This window comes from Phacochoerus africanus, chromosome 3 (assembly GCF_016906955.1).
Source record: "Phacochoerus africanus isolate WHEZ1 chromosome 3, ROS_Pafr_v1, whole genome shotgun sequence".
Lineage (NCBI taxonomy): Eukaryota > Metazoa > Chordata > Mammalia > Artiodactyla > Suidae > Phacochoerus > Phacochoerus africanus.
In genome coordinates, this window is record NC_062546.1 from 78,778,418 (window position 1) to 78,802,044 (window position 23,627).

A 23,627-nucleotide genomic window follows, 5' to 3' on the forward strand; every position below is an offset into this window, starting at 1 on the left:
TCTCCAATGACAGACAGATGACAAACAGGCACATGAAAAAAATGCTCAACACTGCTAATTATTAGAGAAATGAGAAATCGAAACACCTCACATAGGTCAGAAAGACCATCATCAAAGAGTCTACAAATAATAAAAACTGGAGAGTGTGTGGAGAAAAAGGAACCCTACTACACTGTTAGTAGAAATGTAAATTGGTACAGCCAATGGAGAACAGTATGGAAGTTCCTTAAAAAATTAAAAATAGAGGGGAGTTCCCATAGTGGCTCAGTGGTAATGAACCTGACAAGTATCCATGAGGATATGGGTTCAATTCTTGGCCTTGCTCAGTGGATTAGGGATCCAGCATTGCCATGAGCTATGGTGTAGGTCACAGACGTGGCTTGGATCTGGCATTGCTGTGGCTGTGGCATAGGCCAGCAGCTGCAGCTCTGATTTGACCCCTAGCATGGGAGCTTCCAATCCTGCAGGTGCAGAACGAAAAAAAAAGTTAAAAATAGAGTTACCATATGATCCTGCAATCCCACTCATGGGTATATATATAGACAAAAGCATAATTTAAAAAGATACATGTTCCTCAATGTTCACTGCAGCCCTGTTTACAATAACCAAGACATGGACGCAACCAAAATGTCCATCAACAGAGGAATGAATAAAGAAGAGTGGTACAGATATTCAACGGAATATTACTTAGCCATAAAAAGAATGAAATAATGTCATTTGCAGCAACATGGATGGACCTGGAGATTATCATAATAAATGAAGTAAGAAGTCAGGCATAGAAAGAAAAATATTGTATGGTATCACTTATATGTGGAAGGAAAGAAGGAAGGAAAGGTGGGGAGGGAGGAAGGGGGAAGTATGAAGGAAAGAAGGAAGGGAGGGAGGAACTTCTACTTCTGATGAGTATGTCTTAGGCAAAGATAATTGAGTAAATATGTCACCAGAGTGAAAGTTTAAGAACTACCATCCTAAGACAGGTGTGGTTCTATGACACCTAAATATCAGCAGTTACTTCTCAGAGGACAGTAAATCTTAAAATCTAACATTTCACCTTTTGTTCCTCTTTCAGCATTATATACTTTTTGTCCTGTAAGTATTAGGAGGCTCTGTTCAGTTTTACGTTGATATATACATAGTTATATAATAAAATAATTTTAGCACAGGGGCTCTGTAGCATGAGTCACTTAAAAAACAAGTTCAAATATTACTCAAGGTTTTTTTAAGTGCCTTGAATAGCACAGACACTTTAGCACATGAACTCCTACAGAAGTTAACTCCAGTCATGTCCAACCTCATCTGCCATCACTTGCACATGTCCTAGTCAAACAGCACTAGTCACTTTCACCAAACTACAATGCGTCCCTTCCTCTCCTCCTTCAATACCCAGATCAATCATTCCCTCTTCTCTGAGACACTGTGGCTTAAATCATCCCAGAACTAGCTCATCACTGTCTTCCCTGAACATTTTGTTTATATTTCTCTTCTGGTATGTTCAACATTTAATTAGGTTTACTTATTTACAAGTATTTCTATCATAAGAAATTCTCAAAAAAATCCTATTAATTAGTCAAAATCCTTATGCTCATATTTTAGAAACATGTTTGTATATGTGTATGTGTATATGCATATATACACATGCATATATATGTATACATAGGCATGTTACACATATATTTTGCCACCTATTCTTTTGAATTATAAAACCATCAGTTAGATCTTAAAATTTCACATTTTTTTTCAGAGTTCTCATTGTGGCTCGGTAGGTTAAGAACTTGACATAGTGGCTTTAATTCCTTGCTTAGTGGGTTAAGGATCCAGATCCAGCACTGCTGCAAGCTACAGTGTATGTTGCAGGTGTGGCTCGGATCTGGTACTACTGTGGCTGTGGCGTGGGCCTGCAGCGGCAACTCCACTTCTACCCCTAGCCTGGGAACTTCCCGGGGAGGTCATAAAAAGAAAAAAAATTAAAAATTAAAAAAAATTTCATGACTTGGGATATAATTCATATAATTTATGCATTTAAACTGCACAATTCAAAGTTATTTATTATATTCGTAGAGTTATAGAAGCACTACTATAATCAATTTTAGAGCAGTTTTATCACCTCAGAAAGAAACTGCGTATTCAATAGCAGTCTACTATGGACTGTATTGTGTTCTCCCCAAATTCATATATTGAAGCCCTAAAATCTCCACTGTGGTAGTTATTTGAAGATGGGGCCTTTTGGAGGTAACTAGATTTAGATGAGGTCAGGTGAGTGGGGCCCTCAGGATGGGATTAGTGCCCTTCTAAGAAAGATCATCAGAGAGCTTTGTCTCTCTTAAGTATACTCTTGTTCTGTCATATAAGGACACAGCATGAATGCAGCCATCAGTAAGCCAGGAAGAGAACTCACCACAACCAGACCATACTGGCACCTTGATCTTGGACTTTCAGCATCCAAAACTGTGAGAAAATAGACATACCTTGTTTAAGTCACCCAGCCTACAGTATTTTGTCTGGTAGCCTGACCTGAACTGACTAATACACACTCTACCATTACTCTCCTACCTATATCTCTCCCCACTACCAGGCTCGGCAAGAAGTACTCTACTTTCTGTTTCTATAAATTTGTCTGTTTCAGACGTTATATGTAAACAGAATCATACACCATATGGTCTTTTGTGTCTGACTTCTTTCACTTAGTATAATGATGTCAATAAACATTTCATTTGTGTTATATCATGTATCAATACTTCATTCTTTTAATTGTCAAGATAATCTGCATTATAAATGCTACATTTTATTTATCCATTTATCAGATAATGAAACTATGGGGTGTTCCCATGTTTTGGCTTTCATGAGTAAAGCTGTGAAATATTTGAGTTTTACATGAATATACGTATTCATTCCTTTTGGGTGTATATTTCATTTCTGTTGGATCATATGGCAACTCTATGTTTATCTTTTTAAGGAACTGCCAAACAGTTTTTCAAATCAGTTTACATTCCAATCAGCAATATATGAGACTCCAATTTTTCTCACAGCTTCACCAACACATTTGTTGTTTTGTAGCCATCTTAGTGGGTATGAAGTAATAGCATAATGATTTTGATTTCCATTTTACTAAAGACAGCAATACTGAGCATCTTTTTCATGTACTTATTATCCATTTGTATGTCTTCTTTGGAGAAATGTTTATTTAAATCCATTGATCAATTTTCCAAAGATCAGGAACAAGACAAGGATGTCCACATTCACCAATATTACTCAACATAGTTTTGGAAGTCCTAGCCATGGCAATCAGAGAAGAAAAAGAAATAAAAGGAATACAAATTGGAAAAGAAGTAAAACTATTACTGTTTGCAGATAATATGATATGATACCTAGAAAATCCTAAAGACACCACCAGAAAACTGTTAGAGCTCATCCATGAACTTGGTAAAGTTGCAGCATACAAAATCAATACACAGAAATCAACTGCATTTCTATATACTAACAATGAAAGATCAGAAAGAGAAATTAGGGAAACCATCCCATTTGCCATCACATCAAAAAGAATAAAATACCTAGGAATAAACTTAAAGAGAAAAAAAGACCTGTACTCTGAAAACTATAAGATGCTGTTAAGAAAAATCAAAGATGACAGAAATAGATGGAAAGATATACCATGTTCCTGAAAGAATCAATATAGTCAAAATGACAATACCTAAGGCAATCTACAGATTCAATGCAGTCCCTATCATATTACAAATGATGTTCTTAGCAGAACTAGAAAAAAAAAATTAAATTTGTATGGAAATACAAAAGACCTCAAATAGCCAAGATAATACTGAGATGAAAAAAAAAAAAATGAAAATGGAGGAATCAGTCTCACTGACCTCAAACAATACTACAAAGCTACAATCATCAAAACAGTATGGTACCGGCACAAAACCTGAAATATAGATCAATAGAACAGGATAGAAAGCCCAGAAATAAACCCAAGCCCCTATGGTCAACTAATCTATGACAGAGGAGGCAAGACTATTCAGTGGATGTCACTGCAATAAATGGTGCTGGGAAAACTGGACAGCAGCATGTAAGAGAATGAAATTAGAACATTTTAAAAATCATACACAAAAATAAACTCAAAATGGATTAAAGACCTAAATGTGAGGCCAGACACTATAAAAATCCTAGGGGAAAACATGGGCAGAACACTCTTTGACAAAAGTCACAGTAACATCTTGTTTGATCTACCTTCTAGAAAAATGACAATAAAGACAAAAATAAACAAATGGGACTTAATTAAACCCAAAAGCTTCTGAAGAGCAAAGAAACCATTAAAAAATGAAAAGACAGCTCACAGAATGGGAGAAAATCTTTGCAAATAATTCAAATGACAAAGGTTTTATCTCCAAAATATACAAACAATTCCTACAACTCAACAACAACAAAAAACAAATAACCCAATCAAAAAATGGGAGAAAAATCTAAAAAGACATTTCTCCAAAGGGAAACCCTCTTCCACTATTGCTGGGAATGTAAATTGGTACAACCACTATGTAAAACAGTACAGAAAACTAAATATAGAACTACCATTTAATTCAGCAATCACACTCCTAGGTATATATCCAGACAAAATTTTCATTTGAAAAATATGCATGCACCCATATGTTCATCATAGCAGCATTCACAATAACCAAGACATGGAAATAATATCAATGTCTATCAACATATGAATGGACTAGAACGATATGGTACATATATTCAATGGACTACTGTTCAATTAAAAAGGATAAAATAATGCCATTTGAAGAAACATGGGTGGACTAGAGACTCTCATGCTAAGTGAAATAAGTCAGAAAGAAAAAGAAAGACACCATACGATACTACTTATATGTGGTGTCTAAAATATGGCATAAATGATCTGTCTATAATACAGAAACAGATCATGGACATGCAGGACAGCCTTGTGGTTGCCAGAGGGCAGGGGGGAGAGAGGGGGTTGACAAGGTGTTTGGGGTTGGCAGGTGCAGACTGCTGCATTTAGAATGGATTGGTGATGGGGTCCTGCTGTACAGCACAGGGAAATGTGCCCAGTATCTTGGGTGAGAACCTGATAGAAAATGAAAAAAAGGAGTTCCCGTTGTGGAGCAGTGGTTAAACAGTCCGACTAGGAACCATGAGGTTGTGGGTTTGATCCCTGCCCTTGCTCAGTGGATTGATGATCCGGCATTGCCGTGAGCTGTGGTATAGGTCGCAGATGCGGCTCGGATCCTGCGTTGCTGTGGCTCTGGCATAGGCTGGCAGCTACAGCTCCGATTGGACCCCTAGCCTGGGAACCTCTATATGCCACAGGAGCGGCCCAAGAAATGGCAAAAGACAAAAAAAAAAAAAAAAAAAATGGCTGTGTCACTTTGCTGTACAGCATAAATTGAAGGAACATTGTAAATCTACTGATGTTCATAAAAACTAAAAAATAAATCATTTGATAATTTTTCAACTAGGTTATCTTTTTTTGTTGTTTTTGACTTAGAAGACTATATATTCTGGCTTCAAGTCCCTTCTTATCAGATACACTAAAAATATTTTCTCCCATTCTGTGAGTCTTTATAAATTCCTGATGGTGTCTTTTGCAGCACATAAATTCTAAATTTTGATGGAATCCAACTTATCTATATTTTCTTTTGTTACTAGTGCTTCTGGTATATATCAGATGACTTTGCCTAGCTGAAATCATGAACACTTAGTGTTTTTTTTTTTTTCTTCTAAGAGTTTTACAGTTTTAGCTCTCAACGTTTAGGTCTGTTATCCATTTGGTGTTATTTTTTGTGTGTGTATGCCATAAAAGAGAATGGCCAAACTTTTTTCATTTGCATATGGATACCTAGTTTTCAAGTATCATTTGTTGAAGAGATTATTCTTTCCCCATTGAACAGTGTCAACAGCGAATTTCTTAAAAGTCAGTTGATGGAGTTCCCGTCATGGCACAGTGGTTAACGAATCCGACTAGGAACCATGAGGTTGCGGGTTCGATCCCTGGCCTTGCTCAACGGATTAAGGATCTGGTGTTGCCGTAAGCTGTGGTGTGGGTTGCAGATGCGGCTTGGATCCTGCGTTGCTGTGGCTCTGGCATAGGCTGGTGACTACAGCTCCGATTAAGTCAGTTGATCATAAGTGTAAGGAGTTTATTTGTGGACTTACTGTTCTGTTCCAATGATCTATATTTCTATCCCTATGTCACTGTCTTGATATCCACAGCTTTGAAGCAAGTTTTAAAAATGGAAAGCGAGTCCTCTATCTTTGTTCTTTTCTTTCAAGACCTCTATTAATTCTTGGTCTCTTGTAATTTTATATGAATTTAGAGCCATTTTGTCAATTTCTACAAAAAAAGCCAGCTGGGATTATGATGGGAAATGTGCTGAATCTGTAGTGAATTTGAGAAGTGGTGACTTTTTAGCAATAGTAAGTCTTCTGACCCATGAAAGTAGTATATCTTTCCATTTCTTCAATTTCTTTCAACAATGTTTTAATTTTCAGAGTTCATACTTTTTACTTTGTTGAAATTATTCTTAATTATTTTTCTCTTTTTATGCCATTATGCATGAAATTGTTTTAATTCTGATTTCTGATTTATTACTGGTATCCAGGACTATGTCTGATTTGAAATACTTATCTTTTACTTTTTCTAGCTTTGAATATCATTGATGGTATATTGATCTTATATCCTGAAGATCTGATGAATTTCTTTATTAGCTATAATAGTTTTATAGGAAAATTCTTCAGGATTTTCTATTTACAAGATTATGATATCTACCAATAGTTAGTTTCACTTATCCATTTTTCACCTAGATAATTTGAAACTTATCTTTATTGCCTAACTGGGTTGGCTAGAACCTCCATTATAGTGCTGATTACATGTCCAAAGTGGACATCCCTGTTTTATTACTGAAGTTAGGGAGATTTATTTTTTTAAGACAATGTAGGCAGAGAATTATTTTGCACTTCATAAGCTATCTACCTGTTTGCCTCAAAGGAAAAAAAGATTGATATACATTGATTCATAGAGAAAAATAGTTTAGAAGTCCTAGTTATTTCTGAATTAGAATAAGATAATGATGCTTCTTATTTCAATTAAGTAAAAGAAATCTATACATGGATTTTTATCACAAGCCCACAGATCTCAGGAGAAAGGTGACAGCACATATGGCCTTTTCTAGAAATGTATTCCAATAAAATTCACAGATACTAAGATATAAGGCCCTAATCTAACTTTCTTTTATTGTCTACCTCTAATCACTGAGAGAGAAACATTTATTCTATTTTTGGAAATAATTCTGGATAAGAAATACAGGGTACATGAAACTGTGTAGCTGGTTTTTCCCTGAAATTTTTGTTTCATTGTAATTCCAAAAACTAAAGTATGATATGACTCAGAGAGGGAAGACAATACCCAATTCAGAAGTTCCTAAGAGTTCTGCATTATGAAACTGTGACTACCTCCAGTGAGTATTACTTATGTATCTTTATATACCATTATATATGAAAGAGCCTGATGAAAACCAGGTGTTCCTTCAATGTTTGTTAAAAAGAATAAATCAGTACATCAACAAATGAACCACTGTTTCTATATATCCCTTAATTGGATGACTTCTTGGACTGTGAGTTCCTGAAACATTTTCAGTAGCAGAACTCTCTCTTCAAAGATCTTATCAGCAAGTGTTTGTTTCTAATAATTGGTTTTTCTTTTTTTCTTTTTTTTTTTTTTTTGTCTTTTCAGAGCCACACCTGCAGCATATGGAGGTTCCCAGGCTAGGAGTCGAATCGGAGCTGTAGCCACTGGCCTGCACCACAGCCACAGCAATGAAGGATCTGAGCAGTGTCTGCGACCTATACCACAGTTCATGGCGATGCCAGATTCTTAAACCACTGAGCGAAGGTAGGAATTGAACCCACATCCTCATGGTTGCTAGTTGGGTTTGTTAACCATTTAGCCATGATAGGAACTCCTGTTTCTAATAATTTTTTTTCTTTTTTTTTTTTTTTGGTCATTTTGCCTTTTTGCCTTTTCTAGGGCCACACTCGTGGCATATGGAGGTTCCCAGGTTAGGGGTGTAATCGGAGCTGTAGCTGCCAGCCTATTCCAGAGCCACAGCAACGTGGGATCTGAGCCACATCTGCAACCTACAGCACAGCTCATGGCAACACCGGATCCTTAACTCACTGAGCAAGCCCAGGGATAGAACCCTTAACCTCATCGTTGTTAGTCGGATTTATTAACCACTGATTCATGACAGGAACTCCTCTAATAATTGTTAATGAGATAAAACTAGAATACAAAATGCGATAAATAAATAAGATAAAGCTGAGGTTTGACTAGATACAAGGGCATACCCCCAAATCCCATTAAAAAAAGTGAAAAAAAAATACTGATTACATCTTACTTAAAGAAAAAACTAAAAGTTCTAACTGCATTCTTCATTACAATATTTTAGCCATTGTGATATTTTGCTTAATTATTTTTCAGATTACTATATCAATTGTTTGCATAAATCCCCTTGGTAGATACTACATACATGAAAGAATGAAGAAAATAACACTATACCACTGCTTCTAACACTTAAGGGAGTTTCCAGTTCTTTTTCATTTGCACAACTTTTAAAAAAGTTTAGCTTCAAAACACAATAGCCTTAACATATTGCAGCATGAAAAATAATGATCCCCAAAGATATCCAGGTTCTAATCTCTGGAACCTCTGAATGTTACCTTATATGTAAAAGAGATTTTGTGGTTACGGTTAAATTAAGGATATGGAGATGAGAAATTTATCCTGGATTATCAGCACAAACTGAGAAATCCTACACATCCTTACAAGAGGGAAACAGAGGGAGACAGGGCATATAATTGACACAGAGGGTAATGAGACTCTGAAGCAAGATTCTATGCCACTGGCTTGAAGACACAGGAAGAGGCCTAGAGTCAAGGAAACTAGAATCTGGGAAAAGGCCAGGAAACAGATTTCCCTCTAGAGCCTCTGAAGGGAGTATGGCTCTGACCTCGCCTTGATTTCGACCCAGTAAATTTTGGACTTCTGATCTAGAGAACTGTGAAAGAGTTAATGAACATGTATTATTTTCAGGCACCTAGTTTATGGTTTTGCTATAGTAGTCATAAAAAATGAATACATTTATGTACATTAAAATTCCTTATACATAAGCACATATTTATATTCTGTGTTTTGCTAACAATTATTAAGTATGTGTAATGTGCTGACTCTCTGCCAGGTGTTTGTGATGATACAGTGATGAGTTAGACAGTCCCTTCCTCAAGGACCCAGCACCCCTCCATGGCAGACTAGCAATAAAGTAGATAAAAATATGGGAAGCACCAATATTGGGGACCTGCATCTCATTATGGGATATAAGGTAGGAGTTCCTGCTGTGGCCCAGTGGGTTAAAGATTCAGTGTTGTCTCTTCAGTGACTTGGGTCACTGCTGAGGTACAGGTTTGATCCCAGTCCAGTGTAATGGATTAAGGATTTGGTGTTGCTGCTGCTGTGGCATAGGTTGCAACTGCGGCATGGATTCAGTCCCTGATCCAGAACTTTCACATGCCATGGATGTGGCCAAAAAAAAATAATAATAAGGGATATAAGGCAGATATACTCAGCTCTTAGTGGGTTTGGGTTGGGGAAGAGCTGACTGTAACGATTCCCTGAGGTTTCCCAGAAAAGTTGATATTTCTAACCTGAAACCTGAAAGGTTATTAAAAGTCAACTAGAGAGGTTCATTGTAAGGAAGAAAATTAAAGTCCTAGCAGAATTACAGCATACAGGTAGAGAAGGCAAAAACCTCGTAAGAATGAATGATATGTTTTGAGATATCCAAAATCCCAAGATGGGTGGAATTCAACATGGAAAGGAAGAAGGATAAGGCTTCAGGGGTATACAAAGGGTAAATCAAGAAGGGCCTTGCATGCCACACCAAGGGGACTGGGCCATCAGTTGACCATATGTTCCAGCAATCCCACTCCTGAGCATATATCTAGAGAAAACCATAATTCAAAAAGATCCATGCATCCATATACTCATAGCAGCATTATTCAAAATAGCCAGGACATGGGAGCAACCAAAATGTCCATCAATGGAGAATGGATAAAGAAGATGTGGTACAGGAGTCCCCATCATGGCTCAGTGGTTAACAAATCCAACTAGGAACCATGAGGTTGCGGGTTCGATCCCTGGCCTTGCTCAGTGGGTTAAAGATCTGGTATTGCCATGAGCTACGGTGTAGATTGCAGGTGTGGCTTGGATCCCATGTTGCTGTGGCTCTGGCGTAGGCCGGTGGCTACAGCTCCGAATAGATCCCTAGCCTGGGAACCTCCATATGCCATGGGAGCAGCCCTAGAAAAGGCAAAAAGACAAAAAAAAAAAAAGATGTGGTACATATATGCAATGGAGTATTATACAGCCATAAAAGAGAATAAGTAATGCCATTGGCAACAATATGAATGGACCTACAGATGATCATACTGAGTAAAGTCAGACAGAGCAAGACAAATATCATATTATATCACTTATATCTGGAATCAAATAAAAAATGATACAAATGAACTTATTCACAAAACAGAAACAGACCCACAGATATAACAAAAAAAAAAAAAATTATGGTTACCAAAGGGGAGAGGGGAAGGGAGAAAGATAAATTAGGAGGTTTGGATTAACATAGACAAATTACTATATATAAAATAGATTACCAACAAGGACCCACTATATAGCACAGGGAACTCTACTCAGTATTTCATAATAACCTATATGGGAAAAGAACCTCAAAAAGAATGAATATATGTAGAACTAAATCACCTTGCTGTCCACCTGAAATGAACACAACATTATAAAACAACTATGTTCCAATAAAATAAAAGTACAACTTACCTGACAAATGAAGAAATAAAAATAAAACCTATGAGAGTGACAGTCATATTGTGAAAGAGTCTTCTCATTGAAATGAGACAAAATGTTGGTGTAAGGAAGAAATGAGTATGAACCAGTGGATGGACCTTCCACTGCAGTGGATCTGAGGTAACAGTGAGAAAAGTCAGAGCAAATATGGGAAAGCCACTGGGATAGAGGAACATGGGAGTGAGAGAGAAACATCTCTAAAGCAGTGATGTCATGTGAATTTTTAACAGCAACATTCACATCAAAAACAAAAACAAAAAAAAGCAAAGCAAGCAAAATCTCAACATGAAAAACACACACATTCATCTTGTCAAACTTCAATTTCTTTGCCTCACATTAGGAACTGTTATTCCTCCTCAAATGGTGATTTGAAGAGCTTTTCAACATCTCCAGAAACATAAAGGTACAGAGGTTTAGGAAACAGGTCATTTAGCAAAAATTTCAGATGACTAAGGAGTTTCCATTTATTTCTATAAGAGATATAATTATTTAGTACCTCCGTGTTATAGACTCATTAGCAGAGTTCACAATAGTTTTAAAAATTTGTGAAATCTTTGATCTACACAAGTCTTCGCCAGGACACTTTATAAAATGCTCTCCTAACTAACTGAGTTAATAAAGATGTAAATTTCAGTCCTCTAGCTTTGTCAAAATAAATGTGTCTCTGTGTAGTTGTGATAAAGCTTTCAATAATAATCAATACCACACAGAACATTTACTTTCTGAAGGTTTTAAGATTAAATTAACATTTTCCAGTAATTTCTAACATATAAAATATTATTCATTAAATTACAAAGGTTTTTTAGTTTGTTTTGCTTTGTATACTATTCATACCTCCTTTTTGTTTTATTTTGTTTTTTTTTTAGGGCCACACCTGTGGCATATGTAAGTTCCCAGGCTACAGGTTGAATTGGAGCTGCAGCTGCTGGACTATACCACAGCCACAGCAACGTGAGATCTGAGGCCTGCCTGTGACCTAGGCCACAACTTGGGGCAAGGCCGGATCCTTAATCCAATGAGCAAGGCCAGATCCTTAATCCAATGAGCAAGGCCAGGGATCGAACCCACATCCTCATGGATACTCTCTCTGCATTCTTAACCTGCTAAGCCACAACTGGACCTCCCATACCTTCTTATATATGACAGGAAATTAATAAAATTGCTGTTCTAGAGCTCAGCTGCAAATGCCAAGTTATTTCTAGATAAAATACTAATGAATATAATTAATTGCCTTTCAAATCAATCATAATTTATATGGAATCAGATATGAAGCAGATTACATTTTCACTTTATATTCAGATGAATTAAAGTTTTATTCACATAATCATCACTGGATCACTAGGAAAATTATTTTTCTTTTTTTATTGCAGTTTTATTATTTTTTTTTTAGTTGTAATCAACTGTTATTTCCCCATACACTTTTTTTTTCTACTGTACAGCATGGTGACCCAGTTACACATACATGTGCACATTCTATCTTCACACATTATTATGCTCCATCATAAGTGACTAGACATAGTTCCAAGTGCTACACAGCAGGGTCTCATTGCTATTTCATTCCAAAGGCAATAGTCTGTATCTATTAAACCCAGGCTCCCAAACCACCTCACTCCCTGCCCCTCCCCCTTGGCAACCACAAGTCTATTCTCCAAGTCCATGATTTTCTTTCTTTGGAAAGGTTCATTTGTGCCATATATTAGATTTCAGATATAAGTGATATCATATGGTATTTGTCTTTTTCTTTCTTTTCTGCATTTTTCCATTCTCTCAAAAAACATTCCCTTCCACTAGTAGCAGTGTATATCCCTGTATATCAAGGGAAAAATAGAATTGGGTATTCTATAGTGTTTGTTTGACTATATATTGCAGAGGCCAATTTTCAATGGCTCTGCATCCATTATACCCAAACCTATTCTACCCCAACAGCTTTTAACACACACACACACACACACACACACACTCAGAGCTTTTATCTAGGCATGCATGTTGTCTCTTGCCATATCTAACCTTGTTTTTTCATTCATTCAGCCAACATATACTGAAAGCCTGTTACAAGCCAGACCCTGTGTTAGGTATTGAGGATGGAGAAGTGGACCTTGATTGAGTTCTGAATTTCAATGAGCAATCATATTACAAGAAAAATCAAAATATACACAGAATTTTTTTAAAAAGATAAATATATTCATAAAGGAATCATAAGGATGATAAGGTAGACTGATTTATTAGAGGAGTTAGGCAAAGACTTGCTATGATCAGAGAGCTGAATGAAGTCAGGGAAGAAGGCAGAGAAAGGGAGAGAGAATGGAGTATGATGGGGCATGGGGGTGATTTTGTGTCTTATTCTTTTGACAAAAGCTGGAATAAGAGACAAAGTTGGAAGATAGCTGAAAGTAACTCACCTCAAATATCTTTATTTTTTACATGCTATTCCATTGCCTGAACTAGGTAATTAGAGTCAACATCTGGCTTATTGTCACATACAGTTGGGAAATATATCAAATGTTTGGACATTAAGCACTGATGGAATTCAAAATAAGCAGACAGTTGCTGACAGGCTATATATGTAAATTCCATTCTTAAACTTTTTTTTCTTTTAATTAAGTGTGATTTTAATATTAGTCCCCTCAGTGACATTTCTAACAACAAAGAGACCTGGCTAATGTTAATCTGTGGTTTAAATCTTCCATGAACTCCATTAGGAGAGAGAATCCAGAATTTAGTGAATTGTGTTGCCCACAGCTATAGTTACAAGCAGGGACCACGTAGAATCTCCTCAGCTTGAGGAATAACTGTTTCTGCTATCATCTTAGGAAATCCCATTTGTGTCTACCAAGTACAAATGGAAGACAAGACCTATGTTAGACCTTAGAAAGGCAAAGTATTTACTGCTCTTGCTAGGAGAGCCAGATTGAGATCACTGCTCTCTGCTTCAGTTTGTCCATGAAGAAAAGAGAATTCTTAATAGTGAGTTAACTAATAGATATTAAAAAATGTCTATATTAGTGACTACATAAAAGTATTCTATTCCCTTGATAGATGGATCTGTCTCTTAACCTTAGAAGTGACCCAATGGGGTAATTCCGTTTACTATTTTTAAAAATATTTTTTGAAGTACTACAAAATATATTGAAAATACATCATAATAGTTATGAGCCTCTGGTAAATATTGATCAATGCACTGTTTTCACTTGGTAAAAATCTTTTAGAATCTCTAATAGCTTTTGCTATTGCTCTGTAAATTGGTTCTGTTTTCAATGCCTCCTCTTCCTTGAGGATATTTTCTTTTCTAACCTGAAATGATTATTTCTAAATTATACACACACAGACAAACCCATGACAAATTAGAGGTGAAAGATAGTTAATATATTACAAAAAAGACAACTAGCATTGGAATAATCTTGTCAATTCTATCTCCAAATGTTATCTTAATTCTCCTGTTTCTTTATTGATGCCATCCTAAGTCTAACCTAAAATCATGTCTTACCTTGACTATTGCAACAGTCTCCCAATAGCATCTTTGCTCCTTTGAAGCCAATCTTTACACATTAGCCAAAAGTAATTTTTTTTTATTTAAAATTTTTTTTATTTATTTACTTTTGGCTGTGCTCACAACTTGTGGAACTTCCCAGGCGAGGGATCGAACCTGTGCCACAGTATCAACCCAAGCCCATGCAGTGACAGTGCTGGATTTTTAACCTACTGTGCAATAAAGGTACTCTTAGAGTGACTTTTTAAACACCTAATTTGGATCACATTATGTACACCTCTTCCCATCTGATGGTTGCACTAGATTTAGATCCAAACCCCTTGCTTTGTCCCACCAGATTCAAATGACAGGGCTTCTTTTTTTTCCAGAACTTCTTTTCTGCCTTACATCCTCTGGACATGCTTTTTCCATTAAGTGGAAATTACCTGGCACATATTTATCAGATGATTGTTACCTTCTCACCCTTCAAATTTACGTCACTTCAGTGAAGATTTTCCTAAAGTCTAAAGAATTTCTATTCAGGATCCTAAGGGCTAATCCAGACTTGAAATTCCTTTTATTAATTTGTTTTGTTTCTATCCTCCACTAACAATAAACCGCACAATATCTGATTTTCCCATAATTATAAACCCAAATTATAGAAGAGGACTAAGTACACAGCAGGTACTCAATATACAAGATTTGGTCAATTGAATGAATGAACCAAAATGTAGGTAACATCAGAATCATGGGTGGTCTTAAGTCATTCCTCTCTTCTCTTTTTAGAATAATAATTAGATATCCATTAACTAAAATTGCTTCTGTGTATTACATCAAAGGACTTGGAGGTTTCCAGTCCACCTGTTCATCTATAAGTAAATAAAAGTGGTCTTGGTGGGGGATGTAGATACAAGGGGGTTGTCAAAAACCAGCCCCACTCCACTCACTGAGATGAGAAAAGAAAGAACCTTGAGAATGCAAAACTGTGTGAATACCCATGGAAAAAAGAATGTTTGGAAGTCCAGCCTACCTAAGGGGAGATTCCAGAATGTCCTTGGAGTAGGCTAGAGAAGAGTTTGATTGCAGAGGAGTGGGAGAAACTTCCTAAGGTAGCCAGCCCCCTTCTCAGGATGATACTGCAAGGGGGTTTTGAAAGAAGTGGTAGTTACTTCTATAGCAGAAGAGGTAGAGTAGAAGAGGTGGTAACCATAAAGTAAAGCAAGCTATTAAAAAAACGTAAAAAAATGGGAGTTCCCGTCTGGCTCAGCAGAAGTGAATGCGACTAGCATCCATGACGACACAGATTCTATCCCTGGCCTCTCAGTGGATTAAGGATCCGGCGTTGCTGTGAGCTATAGTATAGGTCACAGACGTTGCTCGGATCTGGTGTTGCTGTGGCTGTGGTGTAGGCTGGCAGCCACAGCTCTGATTCAACCCCTAGCCTGGGAACCTCCACACGCTATGGGTGCGGCACTAAAAAGACAAAAAAACAAAAACAACAACAACAACAACAACAACAAAAACTTCAAAAAATGGGCAGAGAGAGAACACAACAACATACCACCAAGGAGAACCACCAACTTACAAAAGGCAGATAAAAACAGGGTAAAAGGAACAATCTTTTCCTTTCACCCTCCTTTTGTTTGTATATTTTACTGCTTCTGTCCTCATTTGGATGCCTTTTACTGTTCCTGCCTAATTTCTCTAGCTAGGATTTTTTTGTGGCAATATGGATGGACCCTGAGGATATTATATTGAGATGTTAGACAAAGAATGACAAATGCTGTATTATACCACTTATATGTGGAATCTAAAAAAGCCACACTCAAAAAGCAGAGTGAAATGGCGATTTCCAGGGGAGAGGGTGGAGGGATAGGGCAGGGATAGTATAGTTTAATGGCACAAATTTGCAATGAGTAGTAAATAAGTCCTAGAGATCTTAATGCAAAGTATAGTAAAAATGGACAAAAATATTGTGTTAGAATCAAACGGCTAATAGATTACAATCCTTCCAATCACTAAGAAGGAATAATAATTATGTAATATGATAGGTGTTAATTATCACTATAATTGCAATCATATTACAACATATACATATATTGAATTAACATGTACACCTTAAATGTATGCAATGCTATATGTCAAATATATTTCACGAAGTTAAAAAAAAATAAACCAATATGTGCATAAAAGCTGAAAATCAAAGATTAGAGTCAACCAATGTTGGCCTCTATAAAATGGGCCCATTATTTGACTGTGATGTATTTCATGTTTTTGAAAGTAAAATCACAGAATGCAATTCTGTAGACTTATCCAGGAAGCAGAGCGATGATAGCACCAATTAAAAAGTCATTAAACCTTAATTTGCATTCCTATAATGATCCGAGTATATACTAAATAAAATGAGCCAATACACTGGCAATAAAGACTAAAGATGAATTTTCAATTACTTGACTTGAATGTTAAAATGGAATTCAATTTGCCATTTCTGGCTTTATTGAGGAAGCTTATTAGAACATAAGACCTTAATGACAGAGACCAAAATCTACCACTTTTTTTTAGAGTTTCCCACTCAAACATGAATTCTGTTCATACCTTCCATAAAACCTCTATGTATTTTAGTGCTTACTGAAAAAAAAATGTGGTAAAAACTGAAAAATAGAGCAGGAAATTCATAAGCTCCACTGTCATCATTAGTCTCAAAATCTTCCATCAATATTTATCCCACCTGTATTTAATTATCCTTCTTTTGTCTGTTCATCCATAGCTTTTAAATTATCCGAGGTTCAACAAAATAAAAAGATAGTCTTCTCTCTGATTAACATCTCAAAAATTCTTCCAGATTGCCTAATTTCTTTTCTACAGCTTTAGTCTATTAATTTGGATGTACTTATACATTGTACTGTAAAACGTTTAAAATTAACTTTTTCATTGGTATTTTATCACCCCACTTACAAGAAATAAAAGGCCTGACACCTTCTATATATTTGATCAGAGCACCAATAAACATCCTAAAATGTATTTTAGCGCTTTGGCTTTCTTGGAAAGAGAAGCAACTATGCTCACCTCCAATGAACAAGCAGCCAGAGGTAAAGTATAGAGGGAAGTAAGTCAAAGATGGCAAACAATCAAATTCCAGCTAATCAGTGAGATATGGATATGTGCCTTGCATGTGTCCATATTTTATGAAAGACAGTGTGCTCTTGACAAAGGAGAATAGAAATAATTACTAACAAACAAGGCTACCAATCTTAGAACTGGCGCCAACCTCCTGGGCTGTTACTCCTCACCCATCTCCTTACCAGAGCTGTTGCAATGGGCAGGGTCAACAGGTCTTCCATTTTTATCAGAACAGGCTATTGCTCGAAAGCGTGTGCCTTCTCCACATTCTTTGTTGTCTCCTTGTACCCGCAATCCTCGAGGAGACTCCCTTCTGCCTTCAGGAAGAATACAATCTGACCAATTTCCATAAGGGTGAGATATAAACACATCACAAGGACATGGTTCTGTTTCCACTAGAGGGTACAAGTCAGCATCCTGGCATTTCTCCTTCTTCCTGCTTTTCCCTGTTCCAACAAGAGACAATGATGTATTAATTACATATCTGCTCTTTGTTAAAAGTCACTCACATTGTATTTAAAAGCTCTTAGACATTAATTATTAGAGAAAAGCAAATCAAAACTACAATGTGGTACCACCTCACACTGGTAAGAATGGCCATCATTAATAAATTTACAAACAACAAATGCTGGAGAGGGTATCAAGAAAAAGGAACCCTCCTACACTATTGGTGGTAATACTGATACAACAACTGTGGAGAACAGGATGGAGGTTCTTCAGAAAATGGAATATAGAAGTGCCATATGACCCAGCAATACCAGTCCTGGGCATATATCCAGGCAAAACTACAATTCAAAAAGATACAGGTAACCCTACGTTCATATAAGCACTATTCACAATAGACATGGAAACAACCTAAATGTCCATCGACAGATGAATGGATTAAGAAACTGTGGTACATATATATAATGCAATACTACTCAGACATAAAAAAGAACAAAATAATGACATTTGCAGCAACATGGATACAACTAGAGATTATCATACTAACTGAAGTATGTCAGAAAGAGAAAGACAAATACCATACAATATCATTTACATGTGGAATCTAAACTATGGCACAAATGAACTTATATACAAAAAAGAAATAGACTCACAGACATACAAAACAGACTTGTGGTTGCCAAGGGGGAGGGAGGAGAGAGTGGTAGCGACTGGGATCTTGGCATTAATAAATGCAAACTATTACATTTAGAATAGATAAGCAATGAGGTCCTACTGTATAGCACAGGGAACTATATCCAGTCTCTTGGGATAGACCATAATGGAAAAGAATATTTTAAAAAAACATAGGAGTTATGATCATGGCTCAGTGGAAATGAATCTGACTAGCATCCATGAGGATGCAGGTTCAATTCCTGACCTTGCTCAGTGGGTTAAGGATTTGGCATTGTCATGAGCTATGGTGCAGGTCACAGATGCAGCTTGGATCTTTCATTGCTGTGGCTGTGGGGTAGGCCAGCAGCTAAAACTCCAATTTGACCCCTAGCCTGGGAACCTCCACATGCGGTTAGTGTGGACCTAAAAAGACAAAAAAAAAATAATAATGTATATATACGTATAACTGAATCACTTTGCTGTATAGCAGGAATTGGCACAACATTGTAAACCAACTATACTTTAATAACAAAAAAATTTTTAAATTAACAAAAGTTCTTAGACTATTAAGTTTTAAATGAAATAAAGCCTTTCTCCTTTTCATTCTTGGTTTTACATGGAAGTAAATCCCTAGGATAATGGAAGCAACTACCAGAGCAACTGTGAGATTTAAGTTAATTTAAAAGAAATTAAATTTCAGGTTTGAGAGGGGCAAAAAATACTTAGGTATTTGCTACAGTGGCTCAACAGCTAGAAGAGTCATTATTGATTTATTTAATATTGATTTCCCTATAATTTGTTGATAAAAACAGATTACCTTGTCTTCATTTTCCTTGAAATTAATGGTTTCCAGGGAAACCAACCAAATGGTGTAAATATTGACTCCCTCCCTTTTTTTCAAGTAACTTTTAAAAAACAGTTTATTCAAGGAACAAAACTATATCCTCCCAGACAATGGCTCTGGGAGTGAGAACGATATCCACAAATGAGAATGATGTGGACAAAGTGGAACTTACTTTGGTTCCTACTATCAGGCAGCTCATAAATACTAATAGAAACAAGAGATTAAAATAAATACTGAAATCATGCTGGATAATTTAATCTAAGAAAAAGGGATGACTTGCACTTTGCACTTTGAGAGACCTTTTTAAGTATTTTAGACCATGACCTTACCTTACCAATTGATTTTGATGGACCTTTTAACTGTAATCTTAACTCTGAGTAATGAAAATGCAGAGTCATTTTTCACAGTGATGTATACTTGATAATCTTATTTAATGGATTCCAAGACAGCCTGTAACTTGACTCAACATTTCTACAAACACACTTTCTAAAAACTTTTCCTAGACCTATAATTTCACTTTGTCTCCTCATTAGTGCATCCTTAGCTGGAGTCTTGGCTGTTTATAAAAAACCAACAAACAAACAAACAAAAACCAATGTAGGCAGCTTTACTAGTCTATTTCCAGCCTTTACGGCTGTTTTGCTCGCTACTAGCTGGTGCATTGAATATTTTCTCATTGACAGATAGTTTACATTATACACCACAAGTCTATAGCTGTCACCTGGACGATTGGCTCTATGTCTTCTGTGATTCTTATGGTCACGATAAGTAAAGACTCCTGCAGGACCTGAAGTGATTTTATAGAAGCCTCAGCCAAACCACTGTCCCTCTGGGAGGAAAGTACTCACTTGCTTCTCCCATTAGGGGAACTTACTGAGAATAAGTGTGAGAAGCACAGCCTCTATCACCACTGCAAAAATTTTCTGTATGAGAAAAATAGCAATGGGTGGGAATTGGCTCCTTATCAGTATTTAACATGCCCAAGTCTCTGCTGCTTTCCAACAGTCCATAAAGCACTGTTATCTCCACATCTACATCTTCCACTCTCTTATCAACATACTTAACCCTAGTTCTGAGTATACTTACTCCTTAAAACTACTTACTCTTGCCAAAGTAATAAAACAAAGAACTGAACTATCTTCTATTTCCTTTCAGACTTGATCATTAAATGAAAAGTCTGAGTGTTGACTATACTGTTTCTCTCAAAATATCCTTTCCAAGTTCCAGCATACCTTACCTTTTAGACCCTTGCCCCTACACCATGCCCAAACCATCAATCTGGGGACATCTTCTTTGTTTGTTGAATTATTTTCCCTCTGTACCTCTTGTAACTGATGGGGTTCCTCAGGGCACTGCCCTAGGTTCTCTTCTGATCCTACACCTTCACCCACACAGAATTTAAATAACTATATATATCCCTTAAATTCTTAATTACTGTCATCAGCCCAGCTTTCTTACTCAAGCTTTTGATCTATAGACTGGAAATTTCCACCCAAAGGACAAAACTTATCCTGGCAAAATCCACACACATGCTTTTAACATAACAACATTTCAGTCTCCTTCTGCACTTCCCAGTTCTACCAATATGACCAACACAAACACTGGAGTGTCACACTTGAGGCATTCTGTTGTGCTACTTTTATCTGTTTAATGATAAAGATCTATCATATCAAACACCTAACTATGTCTTGAATCAGTCCACTGTATGCGTTTTGATTGATGTCACCCATATTTAGCTTTCCTCCAAACCCCCAGCTTAAACCACCAAAATGACTTCTTCCAAGATCTTAATCCCTCCATGACTCACTCCCTTCAATCTATTCCCTGCCCTGCAGCCAGGACCAAATCACAAAGTTGGAGATCTGATCACATCATTCATCTATTTAAAGCTCTCCAGTAATTTACCACAGTTCACAGAATAGAGTCTAGATTCTTTACCTTGGTCATTAAAGTTCCAGAGGATCCGGGCCTATTTTCCTTTCCACTGTGTTGTACCACTCTGCCTTTGTTATAAGTAATAACGAGAATCTTTTAGTTCCTAGAAGCTACTCATTTATTTTCTGGAATTTGTGTGTTCTACTCCAGAAATTGTCATCAGTTCTACCCTTCTGCCATAACCAATTAATGACCACTTGTCCTTTTCAGTCAAAAGTAACAGATTGCTCTCTCCAGAAAGACATCCTTAAACATACTCTTCATCTCAGTTCTGGAAGAGGTGTTCTTCTGTACTTGCATAGCATGTGGCAGACAAAATGATGCTCTCTAGGAATGTCTGCATCCTAATCCCTGGAACATGTGACATGCCACTTTACATGGATCTTGGAATAAGGAGACTATTCTAGGTTATCTGGCAGAGCCCAACATAACCACATGATCTTAAATTCAGAGAATCTTTCCTGGACTGAGTCATAAACATGTGGGTGCATGTGTCTTTTTTAAGGAAAGTTTTGTCTGGATACATGCCCAAGAGTGGGATTGCTGGGTCACATGGTAGTTCTATGTATAGATTTCTAAGGTATCTCCATAATGATCTCCATAGTGGCTGTACCAGCTTACATTCCCACCAACAGTGCAGGAGGGTTCCCTTTTCTCCACACCCCTCCAGCATTTGTTATTTGTGGACTTACTAATGATGGCCATTCTGACTGGTGTGAGGTGGTATCTCATGGTAGTTTTGATTTGCTTTTCTCTAATAAGCAGGGATGGTGAGCATTTTTTCATGTACTTATTGGCCATCTGTACATCTTCCTTGGAAAAATGTCTATTCAGGTCTTTTGCCCATTTTTCAATTGGGTTGTTGGCTTTTTTGCTATTGAGTTGTATAAGTTGCTTGCATATTCTAGAGATTAAGCCCTTGTCAGTTGCATCATTTGAAACTATTTTCTCCCATTCTGTAAGTTGTCTTTTTGTTTTCTTTTTGGTTTCCTTTGCTGTGCAAAATCTTGTCAGTTTGATTAGGTCCAATTGTTTATTTTTGCTCTTATTTCTGTTGCTTTGGAATGTGTAGGGAAAAATGTTTTCTTTTCCAGCTTCTAGGGGCTAATTACATTCCTTGTCTCATGCCTCTTTTCCTCCACAGTCTTGAAAAATCACTAACAGTGCATCTGTTTGATTATTCTTTCATAGTTATGTTTCCTGTGACAGTATGGAGGTATCTTAGAAAACTATACATAGAACAACCATGTGACCCAGCAATCCCACTCCTGGGCATATATCCAGACAAAACTTTCCTTAAAAAAGACACATGCACCCACATGTTTATTGCAGCTCTATTCAAAATAGCCAAGACATGGAAACAACTCAAATGTCCACTGACAGATGATTGGATTAGGAAGAAGTGGTATATATACAAAATGGAATACTACTCAGCCATAAAAAAGAATAAAATAATGCCATATGCAGCAACATGGATGGAACTAGAGACTCTCATACTGAGTGAAGGAAGCCAGAAAGATAAAGACAAATACCATATGATATCCCTTATATCTGGACTCTAATATACAGCACAAATGAACCTTTCCACAGAAAAGAAAATCATGGACTTGGAGAATAGACTTGTGCTTGCCAAGGCAGAGGGGCAGGGAGTGGGGTGGTTGGGGATCTTGGGATTAATAGATACAAATTATTGCCTCTGGAATGGATTAGCAATGAGATCTGCTATGTAGCACTTGGAACTATGTCTAGTCACTTATGATGGAGCATGATAATATGTGAAAATAGAATGTGTATATGTATGGGTAACTGGGTCACCATGCTATACAGTAGAAAAAAAATGTATTGGGGAAATAACTATTAAAAATAATAATGAAAATGACAAAAAAGAAAACATTTTTCCCTAGACATTTCAGAAAAAAAAAATGCTATCTTACCTACACCTTGTTTATAGCCCTGTGAAACATGCACCTGACTTCAGAGTTACAGAACTGTAGGATACTAAATTTGTCTTGTTTTAAGCCATGAGATTTGTGGTAATTTGTTACCACCCTAATGCAGCACTCATATAATAGCTATTGTAGTACATACTACACTGTGTTGTAATTGTCTGTAGCAAAATTCTATCTCCCATTCGACTCTAAGCTGTTAAATTAGCATCATGTCTACCTATTTTTTGTAGTGTTCCCAAGGCCTAGCCTACAGAAATGGCAAACAAAAATTGTTCCATGAAAAATTTAGAA

General features: G+C 36.7%; 1 protein-coding gene across 1 annotated transcript in view; it reads right to left on the reverse strand.

Annotated features, from left to right (window-relative positions):
* THSD7B (thrombospondin type 1 domain containing 7B) overlaps window positions 1-23,627 on the reverse strand; it is an 832,155-nt gene that overhangs the window by 255,756 nt on the left and 552,772 nt on the right. Inside the window, exon 13 of the mRNA XM_047772023.1 lies at window positions 17,693-17,956. Coding sequence (XP_047627979.1) covers window positions 17,693-17,956 — 264 coding nt within the window. The remainder of the gene's footprint in view (window positions 1-17,692; window positions 17,957-23,627) is intronic.